The sequence below is a fragment of the Zonotrichia albicollis genome, chromosome 2 (genome assembly GCF_047830755.1).
Source record: "Zonotrichia albicollis isolate bZonAlb1 chromosome 2, bZonAlb1.hap1, whole genome shotgun sequence".
NCBI lineage: Eukaryota > Metazoa > Chordata > Aves > Passeriformes > Passerellidae > Zonotrichia > Zonotrichia albicollis.
In genome coordinates this window covers 4,291,279-4,309,505 of record NC_133820.1, presented here as the reverse complement: position 1 = coordinate 4,309,505, position 18,227 = coordinate 4,291,279, and the positions used below count along the sequence as shown (strand labels likewise).

At 41.4% G+C, this 18,227-nt stretch overlaps 1 protein-coding gene across 1 annotated transcript in view; it reads right to left on the bottom strand.

Moving 5' to 3' along the window:
* Positions 1-600: 600 nt before the first annotated feature.
* ADAMTS5 (ADAM metallopeptidase with thrombospondin type 1 motif 5) overlaps positions 601-18,227 on the bottom strand; it is a 39,378-nt gene continuing 21,751 nt past the window's right edge. The window contains exons 3-8 of the mRNA XM_005491024.4: positions 17,219-17,386; positions 13,264-13,547; positions 11,971-12,154; positions 11,371-11,546; positions 10,533-10,708; positions 601-7,223 (exon numbers count right to left, since the gene is read on the bottom strand). Of these exons, the coding sequence (XP_005491081.2) occupies positions 6,659-7,223; positions 10,533-10,708; positions 11,371-11,546; positions 11,971-12,154; positions 13,264-13,547; positions 17,219-17,386 (1,553 nt within the window). The 3' untranslated portion in view covers positions 601-6,658. The remainder of the gene's footprint in view (positions 7,224-10,532; positions 10,709-11,370; positions 11,547-11,970; positions 12,155-13,263; positions 13,548-17,218; positions 17,387-18,227) is intronic.

The following is an 18,227-nucleotide window of genomic DNA, read 5'->3' as shown; positions in this document are numbered from 1 at the left end:
ATTCCTTAAAATACCAGCAATCAATAGATTAGCCACACACATGGGGTAAGATTTAGACAAGATGAGTTTGGTTTTACTTTTGGGAAGAGTATCTTTTCGGAAAGCACCATTTTTGGGAACAAGAAAAGCTCCCAGCATAGTGCTGTGGAATGTGGAAAGGATAAGCGAGAAATCAGCATGGAAATTGAATTATAAGGTTCTATCAGAAAAGTAAATCTTTGTAACAGTGCCTTTGAAGAGCCACACTTCAACTGGAGTATCTGCAGCTCTGTCTCCCCAAAAAACCTCTCACCTTTCTGTGCCACCATCTCAGCACGCAGAGTGCACCAACACCTTCTGGCAGGTCTTTATTGCTCTGAGATTGCTTTAGATGGATAATTATGACTCTTATAACAAACCCCACCTTCTGTACTTTCCTGCTGTTTCCCAACTCCCCAAAACACTTTAGAACTCCACCCCACCACAACTAAAATGCAGTGTTCACATATAAAAAAAATATTTATGTCTTAAATTTATGCTCATGATCTTTATGCTCATCTGCCTGCAGTGCGGCACACAGAGCAAACAGAGGGCCACAAATATATACCATATAAACAAATCTTTTGGACCTATGATACAGTTTGTATTTATTACTTTTACTGAAATCACAGAGTCAAGTGTTTTAAGATTACAACTGGTAAATTATACATATGTAATAGTTTACAAAACAAAATATTGGCCTTCTGTGTGTCATTGTACAGTGTAGACCTTGCACAGTTCAGTTCAAAGGAATTTATAGTTAGTGTAACATATTTTTATGTTGTAAACTGGCTGACACAGTGGTGCTCTAAAAATATTAACTCCCTCTCATTAGACACAGACTAGGATGTAAAATAAGTTTTGCGGCACATGTTGGTTTTTTGAAAGGATACTGGTATTTCAGCCAGGTGACAAAGTGACTTCCCACAATATGCTGACACCGACACTGCACAAAGAGGCACATGAAGTAACCTAAGCAAACCCAAACTTTGTGCTTTCCTTAGTCTTGCCTGCAATACCTTGTTCGTTTTCTCTTATCTGATGCTAAGCAGATGACCTGGCAATAGAAGTTAAATTTATTGCTCTACAGAATTATACCCTGTCTCCAACTTACTTAATTCAGCATATTTCCTGTATCTGATGGGATTTTAACAATGCCTGTATGCCTGTCACTATATTTCATAAGATAACCTATTTGCAGATTTCACAGTTCACATGATAAATTGTGTAAACCAGCTACTATAAATAAAGAAAAAACTATGCTGTCACAGTGGTGTAAGTCTGAAGCACCTCCAGCAAAGCCAAATGATGCCATGAAGTAACTCTAAATTTATGTAGGTATTACTAAATCCAGTGTAACTCTTTCCCCCCTGGGAGTTATGGAGACCCAAATACTCACATAGACAAGCACACACACACAAAATATGCACCTGCACTTAGCCACGGGTGTCTGAACAGGATCTGTGCCAGACTGGTGTTCGTGGAGAGGATTTTACTGTCCTTACACTGACTCCAAGCCTCCACACATGACTTCCATGGCAAAAGATGCTGTGAGTTTTATCCTGTGACTCACAGAGTGCAGAGCAGTGGGATGGTGTTGGGATGTTTGGTGTGGTGTGGGGAGGAGCTCTTACACCACTCACCCTGTGTTTAGGGCTTTTCAAAGTTTATCACTGAAAACTTGCGCTTGTGGTTAAACCTTCTAAGCCCCAAAGCCCCTTTTGGGGTGCCAGCTGAGGACCCAATTATCTCTCTTACATTAAGAGACATTTCTGGTGCATGTAATGAACCAGAAGTATCTGCATTTGCAATGCTGTTTGAAAGAAGAATTGAACTATGTAATTGAACTATATATTAACTACATAAGTTAATATAAGGGCACCCATAGGAAAAAAGCCGTTGAACATGATAAGTATGAATACAGTGAGGCACTCTGGCAGCTCTATAAAAATCAAATGACTTCATGAAAAATAGGGGGAAAATCCTCCAAACCATGTAACTTTCTTTTTTCCTGAAAATTCCAGCCTATGCCCAGAGAATCCAATTTTGCCTCTTGCTATAGGCTCCACTTCCTCAGTGACAACAGCATGAGGAGAAACATTCACCTGAACTTACTGCTGAAAGCCCGCAATTAATGATAAACCCTGTTCAAAGCCTGCCCTTAAAATCATCAAAGCCCAGGCTTGTATTTTGGATTGGGCCTTCCCTAATTCCTCCAAAGCCTCGTGGCTGACTGGCCTTGGGCAGTGCCTGGGGGGCAGAAGAGAGGCTGAACTGGAATTTAATTCAGGAGAACACTGGAGCAAGGTGACTTCCAGCAGTGTGGAACTGTTTATGTGCAGCCTCTGGTACTGCCTTTGCAGAGCCATTTGTGTTGGTCAATGAAGTGACTGCAGAAAAGCTGGAGGTTTGTCCACATCACATTTCTCCCCTCACACTGCACCCAATTCTAGTTCCCTTGAGGTCTGCACTAGCTGAACTGGAAGAAAAACAGGTATTATTCTCAAGGAAACATGCTTTGCTGGTTTTTTAAAATCTAATTTTGCCTGATGTGGTGCAAAGAGCTGAAATACAATTAAGTAAAACATTGCAAAGCCTTCCAATTTGGGCTTTTGACTTTTTATAGCCATATATACATATTTATATATGTATATAAGCAGTGATAACATATAAAAACCAGCTTTTTTAATGGTTCAGTCCTCATAAACCACGTTTGTCAAGCTATTTTATAGAGACACCCAGGAGTTTTCTCTTTAGTGCTGTCAATTAAATCTAAGAAGCTGCATGAGTGAAAAGTGCTGGCAACTCAGAGGAACTTCACTCCCATGGAGAAAACTCCCAGTTACCGAAATTCTGCTACAATTAAAGCAAGGGGCAGGATCAGCTTTGGGGGTCAATCACTGAGGCCTCCAGCATGACCTGCTCGTGCCTTTGAGACACCAATCTGTTTTGTGAATTCCTCAGGAGCCACTATAGGGCTTTTTTGGTCTGCAGACCTTTAGGACTTGCTTGTTGGGAGCTTTTTAAAGTGTAACAAGGAGCTTGGAGCACGAGTTGTCATCAAATTAAAAAGCTACAACTTCTCGAAGGAAAAGGTGGCAGCAAAAAGAATATACATCTACACATGTGTGTATACACATATACTCCTGTTCCATGCAGAAAGTCTTCTAAATAAAATCATACAAAAAATGACCAGTGCCATATATTATGTAAACTCACAAGGTGTACTTTCAACACAAACCCGAAGCATAAATTAAAAGAGAGCCAGAAAGAGAGACAGAGATGATAGCAAAACATTTTAAATATAGAATTTGCACAATTGGTAGTTTGTTAAATAAGAATAAATAAATTAATTACATCCGTTCACATACCAGTTGTAAAAACAATAAATTACTTTATTTTTTTCAGTGCTGTGTTGCCTTTTTTTTTTTTAAACAGTTGTTATTAATCCACAAGATTATTCCCTGTTCCCCTTGTGATAAAACTGTTTCCACAGGAGGGCAGCTAAACTTAATTTCTTGTACACAGTCAAACCAAAGATGCCAGGCTTTTTCCTAATGAGAATACTCTAATTGAAAAGCAGATGCTGTAAACCCCACTGATGCTCAGGGGTCCAAATTCACCCATGGACACTGGAAGTGTGTCCCAAAGTCAGAGTGAATTTAACACTGAGATGGTTCCTGGCTGTGCCAAGAGCAGAATTCCAGGTTTCCATCCCCTCGGTGCATTTCATGAATCCAGCTGTGCAACACTGGGCAGAAATGTAAACAATGATGTCACAGTGTGAGTGACACGGGATTCAGCTGAGAACAGACCTTGCACCAATTCCTCATCCACCAGGTACCATGACTGCCACAGGCAAGGTTTGGAACTGGACTCTGATTTAGGAGCACCTGAAAAACCAAATGTTGGCTTACCCTTTATCTTACATTTTTCAGGTCCTGCCTTGGTCTGTCCCCTTTTGCCTCCTCAAATCTTTGTTTGTGTGAATTTGTTTCATTGCCACACTGGTGAAAATCACTGCAGTGGTTTGTTCTCATATTTATTTCTAAATAAAGTCTTTAATTTTTAAAAGATACTCCTGATCTAAGGATGCTCTGAATTCACACCCGCATATGGCATGCCTAGAGAGCATCCAAAAGCTTTACTCAGCCTGCTGAATGTATAATAAATTATTACCATGATGCAAACACAAATACTTGCACATTCTGTCTCTATTATGACAGAACACAAACACCACTTAATGCAGCAGCTGTATGCTGAGACAAATGTTGTCTATGCTGAGACACAGTCAATCTCCTCATCTTTTTCCTCTCATGATGGTTTCTATTTGTTATGGACTTTTTGGAGAGGTTCTAGGACATGTGTAATACATATATAAGCATCAAAATTAGATGGCTTAGAAGGAAAAAAAAAAAGGCATTTCAAAGTGATCTTATTTTACCAGGCAGAGGAGGCATACATGTTTACTTTTTAACACTCTGCAAATCATCTGAGCCTTGATCTCAGTTCTTAGATTGGGATCAAGAATAAATGGGGAATATTCATCAAGATGCATACTTTTGCACAGGATCTACTCCTGAACAGAAGGCCACACCATTTTTGAAAGCTGATTAATAACATTTGTTGGCAATCCATTTAACAGAGGAGGAGGCCCTGCCCTTGGTACTGTTTATTTAAAACAGGGTAAAAAACCAGATCCTTCTCCAGATTTCACAGTTGTAGATGTAGCAACTCTATGCTGTTTTGAAATCATCACATGATTTTTTAGAGTTCACACAAACATGCCACAGTTGCAAAAACATGTTTGTGTCAGCCTGGAGTCAGACCTGCCCTTCTTGCTCCACACTGCAGTGAGTTTTCCCCGCTGATTTCATGCCTGGGATTTTCAGAAGAGCCTGAGGTGTTTCAGTGCTCAAGTACCACTGACTTACAGCTGAGGCTTGTCTGAAAATCCTCCTGCAGTCTCCTGCTCTCCTGTGTGGATGAACAAAGCAGTAAAAGGTGGGTTCTACTTTCATCAGTGGTTTTTTTACCATTTCTCTTGGTACGTGTTCTCTGAGGGTCTAATTCAAAGCCTATTATTAAAGATATATTAAAGAGAGCAATTTTACCAAGGTTACTCTCAGGCCTCCACCTGCACAAGGTGAAATGCCCAGACTCAGTCACAGAACTTACACAAGACAATAACAGGATTCAGGAATTGCTGCCAAGGAAAACTGTTACCAGCTACTGCCTGTGCTGTGGAAACAGTCTTATTGATATTGGACAAGTCCTCCACATCCTGATGTGGTTTGACTTCCTAGTGACCCCTCTTCCTCCCAAATGTAGATATACAAAACATGAATGCCTTCTATAGCTTTAAAAAAAACCCAAACACACACAAAACAATTAAAAAAAAAAAAAGACAAATAGTTACAAACTTTTGCTGGTAAGATGAATACCAGAGTTAGACACAATGGACAAAACAGTGATAAAATATTAACTGCTTGCTGTGTTTTTTTGACCTTGAGAGCCTCTTGAAAAGATGTAGGTACATTACACATTGTTAAATTCAAGGCAGAAGCCATAGAGAAAATACCAGAGAAAGCAGCTGAACCCAGCCTCAGAATATCTCAGTTAGAAGACACTTGATTACCTCACCTGTAAGTTTGGGTTCTCTAACTAGTTTTCTACAAAGCACAGTATGCCTTTGTTTGATGGAGAGAAGCAGCTCGAGCAGCTCTTGCTCAGTGACAACAAGGAGCCAGGCTGTGACACAGCTGGAACCAGGGAGTTTTACAAGCACAGAGTACACACACCAACTCCTCCTGCAGCCAGCTCCTCCTCTGCTGCATGCCTGACACACACACGAGGAGGAGCTGCTGATGATCCTGCTGCTGGAGCAATGGGGGCTCCCTGCTCTGCAAGCTGCTGCAAAGATCCTCCTGAGAATTTTGGGGTGGAAACACAGGGTTTGTCAGACATTAATGATATACTGTCAGGAAATTCCTACCGTGAAAACGTATTTCCTTTTGTCAAAACCAAAAGGTATCACTTTTTAAAACCAGCAGCAAGCTCTTCATTTTCCAGTAAAACATCTGTGGCCCTTTCTGAAGGATGGACCAAGTCCACAAGGGCTGCAGATATACTTTGGTCAATCATTTTGCTTATGTAATTTGTCTTTTGATTTCTTTAATAGAAGGAAGTGATATAAAGTGATATACCAACTGAAAGATATTTACAAAACAGTATAAAATAAGCTACTGTGGGATCATGGGGACATGTGACGTTTCCTAAGGACATACTGTAGTAGAGGTAGGTGAAAAAAGGGGAGATGATTCTGTAACCTTCAAATATCCCAGGATCCTCCATTCACTAGTTTTTCTTCTTTTGCATTATTTTATTTTACATTTTTGCAGACACAGAGGGCTTATAACAACTTTAACCTTACTTTCTTTGACGTATTTAGACCACCCTACCATTATTTAAAGCAGTGCACATCTTCATTTGGTCCAAACAGGCAGATTCTGCCCATAATTAGAGACTGAACACAAGTACTTTGAAGCCTTTGCTCCTGTCTGTGTGGGCAGACCTGACACCGGTGTGCCAACAGTGGCTTACTCAAACCTCCTGGAGAGCAGCTCAGCAGCACCACAGGTTAGCACTTTTTCAGCAAGCACTGTTTGAAGGCTGAGGGTCTCTGGGAGAGCAGACATCCCTTTGCCAGTTTCCCGTGCCCATCCTTGCACTGCACAGTCCTGGTGTGCCAGCCCGTGTCGCACGTTCGAGAGCAGGAGAGCCAGGGCCCCGTCACCCAGCGGGGCTGTGCCGCCGGCACCGGCGCTTTGCCGCCGCCGCTGGGGACGGAGTTTGGCAGCTGTGCCTGTTTCTTTGGCACGAAGAAGCTGTAGCGCACGTCCACGGGCTGCGTGGGGTCGGTGGCCAGGATCTGCACGATCAGGATCTCCTTGGTGGCCGAGTGGCCCATGGCGTGCAGGAAGTCATCCTTGTGGCTCCAGCCGCTGTAGTTCATGACGGTGCCGTTGATGTCGATGATGGTTTCCGAGGTGGAGATCATGTACTTGCCGTTGACCAGGTACTCCCCGTTCTTCTTCTTCAGCGCCAGGTAGGCCGTGAACCTGCTCTGGTCCTTGCTCTTGAACTGCCGCACCTTGATGTGAGTGGCGCCTTCAGGGATCTTCACCACGTCCGTGTAGCCCTTGCTGGAGGAAGGGAAACAAGGAAGAGTCTCACTGCAACGCCTCACAAAGTCACTGGCATGACACAGAATCACAGCACCAAGCAGGCTGGAACAGATTTTTAAGTCCAACAACATCTTGCTTCATTTCAGTTCAGGCCACCTGGATTTTCCCTAAGATTAATTTAACCAGGTTCCACTCCTGGCCTGCTGTGCTGTTCTTCACGTTCCCCAAGAAGTTTCTACTGCACTTCTTGCAAATTGCTTAATCTTTAGCTTTAGGGACAGTTTGACGTGGGTCAGATACCAGAGGAATGAAAAATAACAGATAGCTTATAGATTTCAGCAAAGGGTGGGAGATGTGAAATACGATGCACGCGCTGCCTGCCAAGGAAAAGATAATGAGATATGCATTGGTTACAGCTGTTTCTTGCTGTCTTTGCTATAATGATGATTAAGGAAAGCACGAACAGAGGAACAGCTGGGTAGAGGTACCTTGGGAACATTTAAAAATAGTCTTGATCACTGAGGAAAAATTTGTTTACTTTGAAATTTATAAAGCCAAAGATTAATTGTCAAATGTCTAATAAGAGGGGCACCCAAAGGCTTCATTTGTGCCACCATGGAATTCTCTATTAGTTATGAACCATCTCAACTGGGATTTAGAAAAAGAGATTAAACTCTTTTACTAAAAGTGACAAGCATTCAAAACTTGCAAGTGTACTGGAATTTATCACTATCTCAAGTATGTTATTTTAACTTTACTGATAGATAGAAAACAATTTAAAGGATTTACATAGCTGTAAGCTACCAGCTGGACACTGGAGATGTGTTTTCATTCCTAAACCCGTGACAAAGCCATCCTGAAAGTACCTCATATCTAAAAGGTTTCATGAGAAAATACATGAAAAATACATAAAAGTGATGGCATCTCCTTTGGGATTGTTTAAAGAACAGACTGCTAATTTTGAGAATTTTTGGCTGCACAAGCAGAGACTGCAGATATTATAAATGAAACATTTGTGCTGATCCCCTGCTATTTCCAGCAATTATGGGACAATGACTTAAGACTCCATTGATTTAGCACCTCCATAAAGCTGGAGCAGTATGGTGTGAATCCCAGGCTGGGGACTCTGCTCTACAGCACTGCACAAATATTTTTACATGAGAGTTGCCAGAATAACTCAGTTCAAACGTGTCATTAAAGTTACAAAATCATTTGTTCAAAACCTACAAGTAGTCCTGGAGAATTCAAGTTGTCTGCACGAAGAGCTCTAATGCTCCATGTGCACAGAGAAGCATGTGCAGATTAATTCCCCTCTTTCCCAACTTCTGATAATTTGGCTTTACAGCTTTTTAAACAAAAATCCTAGGAAGCAAATTTCCCAGAAGATTCTGTTTTGCCTGCTTTAAAAGAAAAAAAAAGCACAAACAAATGTTGTCATGGCAATTGTCTGCAATGGGAAATATTAGTTTTGCCTTGTACATTTAAATTTCCCTGTACATTTCGTGTACAGATTGTTGAAGTTTATAGTGGACAGCAACAAGGAAGCTGTCATTTTTCAGTGGAGGAAAGATGATTTTCCTAAGAGCACTGCCCTTTCAAACAAAACTGCAAAAACAGTTTACAGACAATTAAGATTTCACTATTTTAATCAGGGGTTTATTTTAACGTCAATTACTTGCAGAGACGAATTGCCCCAAACAACTTTTCCAGTAAAAATAAATCTGCAGTCTGAAATCCAATCAAAATCATATTAGAACATAAATCTACCCTCTGGCCAGTCTCATGACACTTAAAAGCATGATTTGAGGAGTAAGATGGTAACTTCACAGGGATAATTATAATAAATCTCTCCATTTCCAAGTGTATCTGTGGTACAAATCTGGCCTCCCTGAAATTCATGGAGCCCCTCTAACACTTTTCCTGGCCTTGATTATTGCCAAATCACATGAACTACATCTCCCACTGTCAACTTCACTTAGACATTCCCAGACATCCCAGTATTTACAAATTGGAAAAGATTTGGTTTATATAATTACTAATTTGGTTGGAAAGCCATTCTTTTTGGCAGAGATGTTTTGGCATCATTAGGTGAGCAATCATTGGTTTACCAAGAAGAAGATTAGTTATGTTTATTTTTAGAATAAATTCACTCTCCAAGCCATTTTTTGACTGCTATTAATCAGTCTGTTGAAATGTATAGAAATAAAAGATCATTTCAGGAGCCAGATTTCAACTTCTGGTAGCTTTCAACATGCTATGTAAGAATTTGGAAGTTATAAAATCAAGTTCATGTATAAAAGATGCTTAACAGAGTCACTGATTTTGAACAGAAACTGTCAACTAAAGTTTCTGTGTGTAGATCAGTCCTTTGAGATTTTGGAATATGTATGCATGATGATTAAAAATCCAAATTTTTCGATGATTTTTAAGAATTGAAGAAGGAAAAAAAATCAGTTGACAGAAAGAACTTCCTTGAGATTGGTCTATCAGTACTGGCCCCAGTGTGGTGAGGGAAAACCATGGCAGGAGTTCCTTTTATTTTATTTATATTAAGCTTTATTACAGTTAGAATGTGAACTCTGAGAGAAAAATGGCTTGTGGATAAATGCCATAAATATTTTGACTTTAAAAAATCCATCTGGAGATTGATAATATGCCAGTGGACATGAAGGGATATGAAGAGGTATAGTCATGAGTAAGCCTATGATATTTCTGATATCTATTTACCTGAACTCCACACATACTCAGCAGTGGGAAAAGAGAATTTTTGGGTATAATCTCTCTCAGCTGTTAAGGGAGGTGTTTACAGCTGTCTGCTTCTCTGCACTTCTAATACAAGGAATGTGTGTCACAAAATCAGGTGGGATGTCCTCACTGCCTCTCAAAATAGACGAGATGAAAAAGCACTCTCAGGGTGTAGAGCTTGCTAATGCAGCAACAAGTGAGAAATGCAAAATTTCAGAGAGATGCAGATAATTCTGATCCCAACAACTTTCTGATTCACCTCTTTCTTCCTTTTCCCCTGTCCTCTAGGAACCACAACCCATCTGACACAGCAAGATTTGCAAGTGGCATGACTTGCTATTCCTGCTTCACTGGCACTTTGTGTCAGAAATGAGCAGGGTGCAGTGTTTTGCCAGTTGATGCTTTGCCAATTTCAGGATAATGCTAGCAGCCAGCTGTGCACATCTGGAAACTGCAATAAGCTACAGGCAGTGTGGTTTTTCCCCCATTTGAAAGCAAATTGCATTTAGAGACAGAAAGCAAGCAGCATGTGGCAGAGTAACAACTTGCACAACAAGATGCACTTGCTGTTGAGATCAGTACCTCTTTTTGGTGAAGGTTCCCATGACTTTTGTGCAGCTGGAGTTGTCTCCTCCACACACCCCACACTTGTCATACTGGAGCTTGGATCCGATGATGCCGTCGCAGCCCGTTCGGATGCACTTCCCTCGCACGCAGACCGAGTTGCTGTAGGGCCGACACTCCGTGCCATCGGTGACCTGGGCAAGCAAATAAAACTTGGTTCAGACTGCCACAGAGATTTGTGGGTTTGGATCCACCTGGCAAAACCCAGCTCCTTACTGAAGTCACCAGCTCAGAGCAGGTTGCCTTCCCTGACAGATCACACTGAGCTTCTCTAGTATTGATAGTAAAAAAGCAGATGGAATCTAGCACAAGGACAAAAGCAAGGACAACTAACTTTCAGTTTGGATTGCATCTGATATAACAAACTGACCACAAGTCATATCTGTACCACTAACTATCCTATGCTAATTTGTTCTTTAGGAGTTACTCTGGACTCCTTAAACATAGTTCAGGGCTAGATCTACTCTTTTCTCCTAACGCTCTTTTTCCTCCAGAAATCCCCACCCCAGAGAATGACAGGGAACTCCAGGCAGAAAGCCCTTTATCCACTACTGAAAACAACCTAGTGCAGAGAGGCCCGTAATTTTCATGCATTCACATACTGAAATATGGAAAAACTTACCTCATTTTCTGGCCCTAAGGTACAACCACTGGATCAAACCATTAAAACTGATCACACTGTTAAATATTTGCATCACACGATTAACTTATTTTCCCTGGTTGTAGGGAAAGATTTCTAAAATATATAGGTCACTTCTAAGCTGGAGCATGAAACCCTGACTGGAGCTGCCATTACCTTCTGAGAAAATACCACGTAATAACCAGTTCCTTTGGCTCGGCAGGTGAGCTTGCAGACGTCTCCAGGCAGTACTCCAGCATACTTGGGGACCCATTCCACAAAAGTCTTGACCCCCTTTGCATCAGACTGATAGCCATTCCTTGCTTCACACTGCTCTTGTCGGAAGGATTTAGCTGTGGAATTATTCACATCATTAGTGGCTATTTCAGACCATGCTGCAAATATCATTATGTCCATCTATTATTCCCATTTCTTTCCTACATCATTTTTAAGTTATGTCACACCACTTCTTTACTTAGAACTGGCCTTCCAAATCCCTCTACTGTTTTAGCTTGGAAATCTCCCAATGGCATAACAAACAGTAAAGGCCTAAAGTTAGCATGATTAATTTTAGAGGACTGACTTTCTCTACAGCACCCAGGGCGAGGCGTGGGTGAAGAATTAGGATATAGTAGTGATGCTGAACGGCTTGTCTTGATAAACACAACCTGGGGAGGCCACAGTGAGCACAGTGAGCCCTTGCTGTGTGGTTTCAGGGCAGATACTCAGTGCTGGGTGTCTGTGAAGGGAGGCAGGGCTGGAGCAGGGGGCACTCACCGTTGGCAGGGCAGGGGGTGACGTTGCAGGAGCGGTAGATGGCTCGCTTGCCTGTGCAGTACCTCCCGTTGTTCCTGGGGGCTGGGTTGTTGCAGTGCCGATAGGCAAACTGCACTCCCCCTCCACAGGTACGGGAGCACTGTCCCCAGGGGCCCCAGGACCCCCAGTTGCCATGGCTTGAGGCCTGAAAAACATATGGAACAGCAGGAGGTGAGTTCGTCATCCAAGCATGAATGGAGCTGTTACCTCAAAGTCACTGCTAATGCTTTCCTCAACTGAAGGCAATTCCTTCAGTTGGCCATTCAGGGAAAGCAGGTCTTAGGAAACTTCCTTCTCCCAGCAAAGTTAATTTCTATCTTCTTTTGCACACTGATATCTCATTTGCACTGTGGGTGCAAAGCCAATGATGGGCCTTGCTCCACACAGCCACCTTCAGCCTCTTCACAGAACACACCCACGGTTTCAGGGGCTGCTCTCTCTTATTTTTGCTATTCCTACCAAAAAGGCCCCTTAAACTGGCTCCAAGGGGTCCAACTCCCAGAATATACTCATACTGCTAATCTGAGATTATTTAAATTCAACTGTTGTGATGTGCAGGTATTGCTTGGAATTACTGGCAAGAGATGGAGTTGTTAACTTTGCTACATTGGCTATAGTATTGCAATATCATGTAGAAGCACAGAAATCCATAAAAAAGAGTAAAGAAATCCTTTTAAAAAGTGTTATAAATACTGTATCTTGATTTGAATGGCTCCCATAGTTTGCAAATATTTTCACAAAGCTCTACAAGTCCTCATCTCTTCTGTGGGTGTAACAGAAGGGGCTACTGTCTACCCAGAAAATTTAGAAGTATCTGTACTGTGCAGCTGACAGCTCTCATAAGCCTGGGAATTCCTCAGATGTATAAAGTAGACAGGGGCTCTCTGTCACTGGAAGCACAAACTTTTCTGATCCATAAGTTATATTCTGGATTAATTTCATCTGGCCTTTTCTTCATTAGAATTAGGGACCTGGGGCCTTTCAGATGAGGGCTCTAAGTTAAATGTGGAGATGAGATTTATCCTGCTTTCTGTGCCAGGTCAGAAAGCCATGATTTACTGAATGGGAAGGTCACTACATCCACTTTTCCAGGAATGAATGCTTTCCTTAAGCAAGAAAATACACACTTCCTGAACCTCAGCAGCATTTTTCCTCACCAACACCCCAATTATATGCTAAGAAAAGAAGGCAGATTTCAGTCTGATGAGCCCCTCCGAGGGATCACCCTTCCCAATTCCCCTTGGGGTAACTTACAGAGTAGTACTTCTTCTTGGTTTTGTCCACGCATTTCCCTTGGAGGCAGATCCTCCCCTTGCCACAGGGGGTTCCCTCGACGGCGGGCAGCTTCTTGGTGAGGCAGACCATCTGTCCCTGGCGCACCACGGCGCACCAGAGGCGCGAGCACACGTCCATGCCGGGGCACACGGTGTACTCGGCGCCGAACGCCAGCTTGCACTGCCGGATGGCGTCGTACGTCTGCCCCGGCAGCTCCTCGGGGCCCACGATGTGCTTCCTGGGCTGGTCCAGCAGGCAGTTCCCTGCAGGAGCAAGGCAAGGTGATCTTTACTCGCTTTTTTACTGTTCTTTTCCCTGCAGTGCTGCAATATTGTCTTGCAACAGCGAGCCTCCTTCAAGGGATGGTGATGTGAAAATTCTGAGGTGGCATCAGGTTTTCACAAGGTCAAACTGCTGCCACTATGTTCTGACCCTGCTGCTGAGCTGCCTATTCCCAGCTTGAGGTGTAAATGAGTTTTACCCAGGTCCTTTTGGCCTTTCAATCCTTTACGCAAGACTCGGAACACATTCCGTGCTATTTATCGGTCTGTGATTTAAGGAGCGAGCTGGACTCATGTAAGCAAGACTCAAAGCAAGCACAGTTGTAATTTGAGTTTTCAATCAGGATGCCAGAAAAATCAAAAAGAACAGACTTGTAGCCAATGAGGCCAAAAACCCAAACAAAACAGATCGAAAAATCAAAATTTCTACCAGGTTAAAGGAAAAATATAAGCTGGGTATCAAAACCAATGTTGCCACTAAAGCTGGACTGCACTTTCCCTGCAAGGAGTGATACTTGGCTGCTTATGGAACTAGTTTGAAAAGGGTTATGTATTTTATACAAAACCCTATACATAGCAGGAAGAAAAAAATTGCATGAATGTAGAGATTTGTATTAGTATTTGAAGGTCTGCAGTGGTCAAGATTTGTCTGGCACATTCTAAAAATGAGAATTCACATTTATGTTCTAGGTATCTTCTGATAGCTGGGGTTTTTTTACTATTGAAAACCTCACTTGTTGACATGCAGAACTATTTATTCAGTGTAACCTCTTTTACACTTCATGAAAGGGATATGTGGTCTGGGCAAGCTTCACTCATCCTCAGCCAAAATAACTCACCACAATTTACCTCACTTTGGAACCCACACCAGTGTTCTTCACTTGCATCATGGCTGAAAAAAGCCTATCTATAAAACCCTCACTATTTACACAAAATGGAATAGAATTTCAAGCTATGGCAGGGAGTTTAAGCAAACCAAATATCCCATTTCTCAATAGCTTGTCTTTTCCTTCCAAAACACACACACTTAGTGCAACTGTTCTGCTCTTCTAAAGACTAATGCCAATTAGCCAAATTAGCCAGAAATTCTTTCTGTGTGATGACTTATAACCAAAAACTGTCTCGTAAAACCTGTTCTATTTGCTGACCCTGATTTACCCTAGCCTTCTATTTCATCTGGATTATGTTGAAATTTTAATGCAGACAAGGTGTGCTAATGCTAGCTGTCATGACATAAAGACAATTAAAAATACCCTGGGTTGTTATAGTGTAAAATATTAGTGATGTGATGAGGAGTAAGGTTTTTCCTGGAGTTTCTGGACATAATTTGCTGAAGTTTTGGCAAAAATACACTTTGTAAAAGTAAACGGCAGTGGAAATCCTCCTTCATATACCTTGTGAGGAGGGAGGAATCCACTGAAATGTGAGGGCAGTGATGGGAAGGCTGTAGCATGTCAATATTCAGTATTATACACTGCTTTTGTACCTATGCCTAAGTTTATCAAACTCCCAAGCAGAGCTGTTTTTCAGTATTTTAAAACACCATAATAACACTTTGACTGGAAATACAAATTTAGAGAAAAAGGAAAGAAAAGACTCCCCTTGCATAAACCCATCTGTCAGTCATTTTCAGTTTCACAAGCTCACACAGCAAATATTGTCTTTTTTCCCCTCCAGAACACAGGGGAATGAGTTCCAAACTTCTCCTTAACTGAGAGAAGTTGTGCAATCTCTAGAAAGCCAGGTGCTCCAGCTGACCTCAGACAATAAACGCAACACTGAGGATAGGGAAGGCCCCATAGGATTTCCCACAGGAAAAAAAACATCTTTATATGAGTATACTGCAGCAGTGTCTGTGTTTGGACAGGGTGCAGTGAGCTGCAGGTGTTTTTGCCACCAGCTGGTCCAACCTCCTGCTTGTCATGGCCCCTGGTGGGAGGGCAGAGGGGGCTTAAATTCTCCATTACATTTCAACATCCAGAGCATATACATAACTGCTATTCCTTTTTTTCTCCTGGGCACCAAAGAACATCTTTGTGCCCTGGAATAGAGCAACATTGTTGGCTGATGACAGTGCTAATTAAGCCATCTCATTATCTCTCTCAATGCTGTATGTAATATATCTTGGGGGAAAAAAAAGGGCGGCGGAACAAGATCTGTGCAGGAAGCAGATAAGCAGGATATAAATTAATTAAAATACAAACAGTCCTTGTTCCAGGTTGCACAGAGCACTGGGACTGAACACACCAAATCCCAAGCAACCATCCCACAGCCTGGTGGTTGGCATGACAATAAAGGCAATTAGTACCTTTGGAAAGGCTTTGCTAACAGCAGATGGATATAAATGTCACTCTCCTGTGGACACAAACCGAGCCTTTTCTTCCTAAATGTCAAACTGTTGTCTGGGGTCATATCATGAGTGTAAAAAAAATGGTGATACCATGACAGAGCTGTTTATTGTTCTCAGAGCAGGCCCCAGGAGACAGGGAATCACCACCTTGATCCTCCCCAGCCCCCTGGCTGACCTTGGACCAGACATTTCCATTGGGATTTACTCAGCTGGCTTCATGTACTGCTGGTGTCTGCAGTGCACTCAGCTGTCAGGTGTTTCACTGCCTAGCAAAATCAGTTTGTGGTGTTATTCAGCACCACTCATGTCCCCAGTGCTGCTGAGGCCACTGACTGTCATATCAAGTTTTCAAATAACTTGAAGTCAAATTATTGACTTCCACTTCAACTTAGTGGAAGTTTGTATTCTGTTAGAACAGATCTCTGATTTTAAAAAAATAACTGGGAAATTATAAATTTCTACAGAAAAGAAGACTGTTACTTAGAAAAGGTCTCTGAATGGCTGATCCATCAAGAAAAAGAGATTCCTTAAATATACATTTGAAATCACAACAATAGCATCAGCAATACAATTAATTCTCAGAGGTTTATGGACCTACATGATGAGAGGTTCAAATTTGCTATGAATAATTTCATCATAGCAATAACTCTTGAAGACCAAACACCTAAAGGATAGCTACTCATGAACTGAGGAGAAAACAGTTCTTACACTCTCTGAGAGGTCATTCATGGATGGTGGGAGAGTTAGCTCAGTAACTCAAAAGGGAAAGTTCTCTTCATTTGTGGAAATTAATTTGGTAATATTAAATCAATGCCAGAGCAATATGGATCCTAAACAGGATAGTACAGATTAATGGATCCAATAAAATTGAGAGAAAAAATTAAGTCATGCAGAGAAAAATATTTCAGAGAGCACTGAAATCAGCCAACAAAATATTTAAGAGCAAATCTTTACATTTAGCAGGCACACCATACATTTATCCATAAGCATTTTGGTTACCATAACAACTTGATCCATTCACTCAATTATGTCATTTTTATCTCAGCATTTTGGAATTTGAGTGGTTTGTTTAATAACTGCAGTTGCTTTGGGAGCACAGTGAAGACTTTAAAATTCATTAAAGAGTGAAGCTGGAGACTATACTTTTTCATTTCTATTTTTGGAAAACAAAATTTTTGTCCTTATTCCCAGAGGGGTAAATGTCATATTTAGCAAATAAGCTGCCATAAAGTGTTCCTATTAAAAAATACAGACTGACAGTAAGAAGTAGCATGTAGGTGACACAGGGAGTGATAACACATACCATGGCCATCATCAAAGAACTCTGTGATAGTTGCTGAAGTGCACTTGGACCAGGGTTTTGAAGCATCAATGCTGGTCAGAATGGAGGACATCAGGCGCTTGTCTTCCATGGAGCCAAAGTTCTCCTCACAGAACTTGGAGTCATCATGGGAAAGCCCAAGCAAGTGCCCTGTGGAAATGAAACAAATAAATACAGTTATATGACTATCCAGAGTTGGAGCTCACAGTCATGTGAGGGAAGGGAACTGAATGCTTTTATATTTATCAACAATTGATGTCTTACTGTTTTTACAAATCACCTTCAGCAAGAAAAACTTTGTGAAAATGTTCTGCAACTGTCTAGAAAGGAGCTACATCTTTTTGAATAGCTAAAAATAAAATTATTTATGATGCAACTAAACAAAGGGTAGAAGAATGAATGGGAATAAAGCTGCAAAGGACTGAAGCCTGAACTTATTACTCAAAATGTTCAGCTTAAGCCAGAAGTTGATTAATAAGATATGCAGGGCTAAACCAAGAGTGCTTTAACAATAAGGACAAGACCTCCCATCAAAACCACTGCAGAAAAAAAGTCTGATGCCCTGAAAGGGACTCATTCTGCAAGATTTGGCCTTTTCTTTTTTCAGGTAAGTGAAACCATTTTTGTTTGGCAATACTTCCTATATAAGGCCAGATAAAGCTGTTTTTATGCTGCACCGAGACACTGAATATCAGGAGGTACATGTCAAATTTCAATCTGATACAGCACTACATACAAAGACTTGCACTGAAAAGATGACAACAGCTATGTTTCATTCCAGACAAATGCTGCTGTTGAGCAAAACAATTCACTGCTAAGATTATTATTTCAAACTGACAAATTCCTCTGACAGGGTAACCAAATAATCAGTGCACCACTTCTAATCTAAAGAACAAACTCTCTGGAAGTGGGTTGAGCATTTAATACGTTGTATTTACACTGTATTTACTGATCCAAGACTGCTCACAGTTGTAGAAATTATCTCACTGCA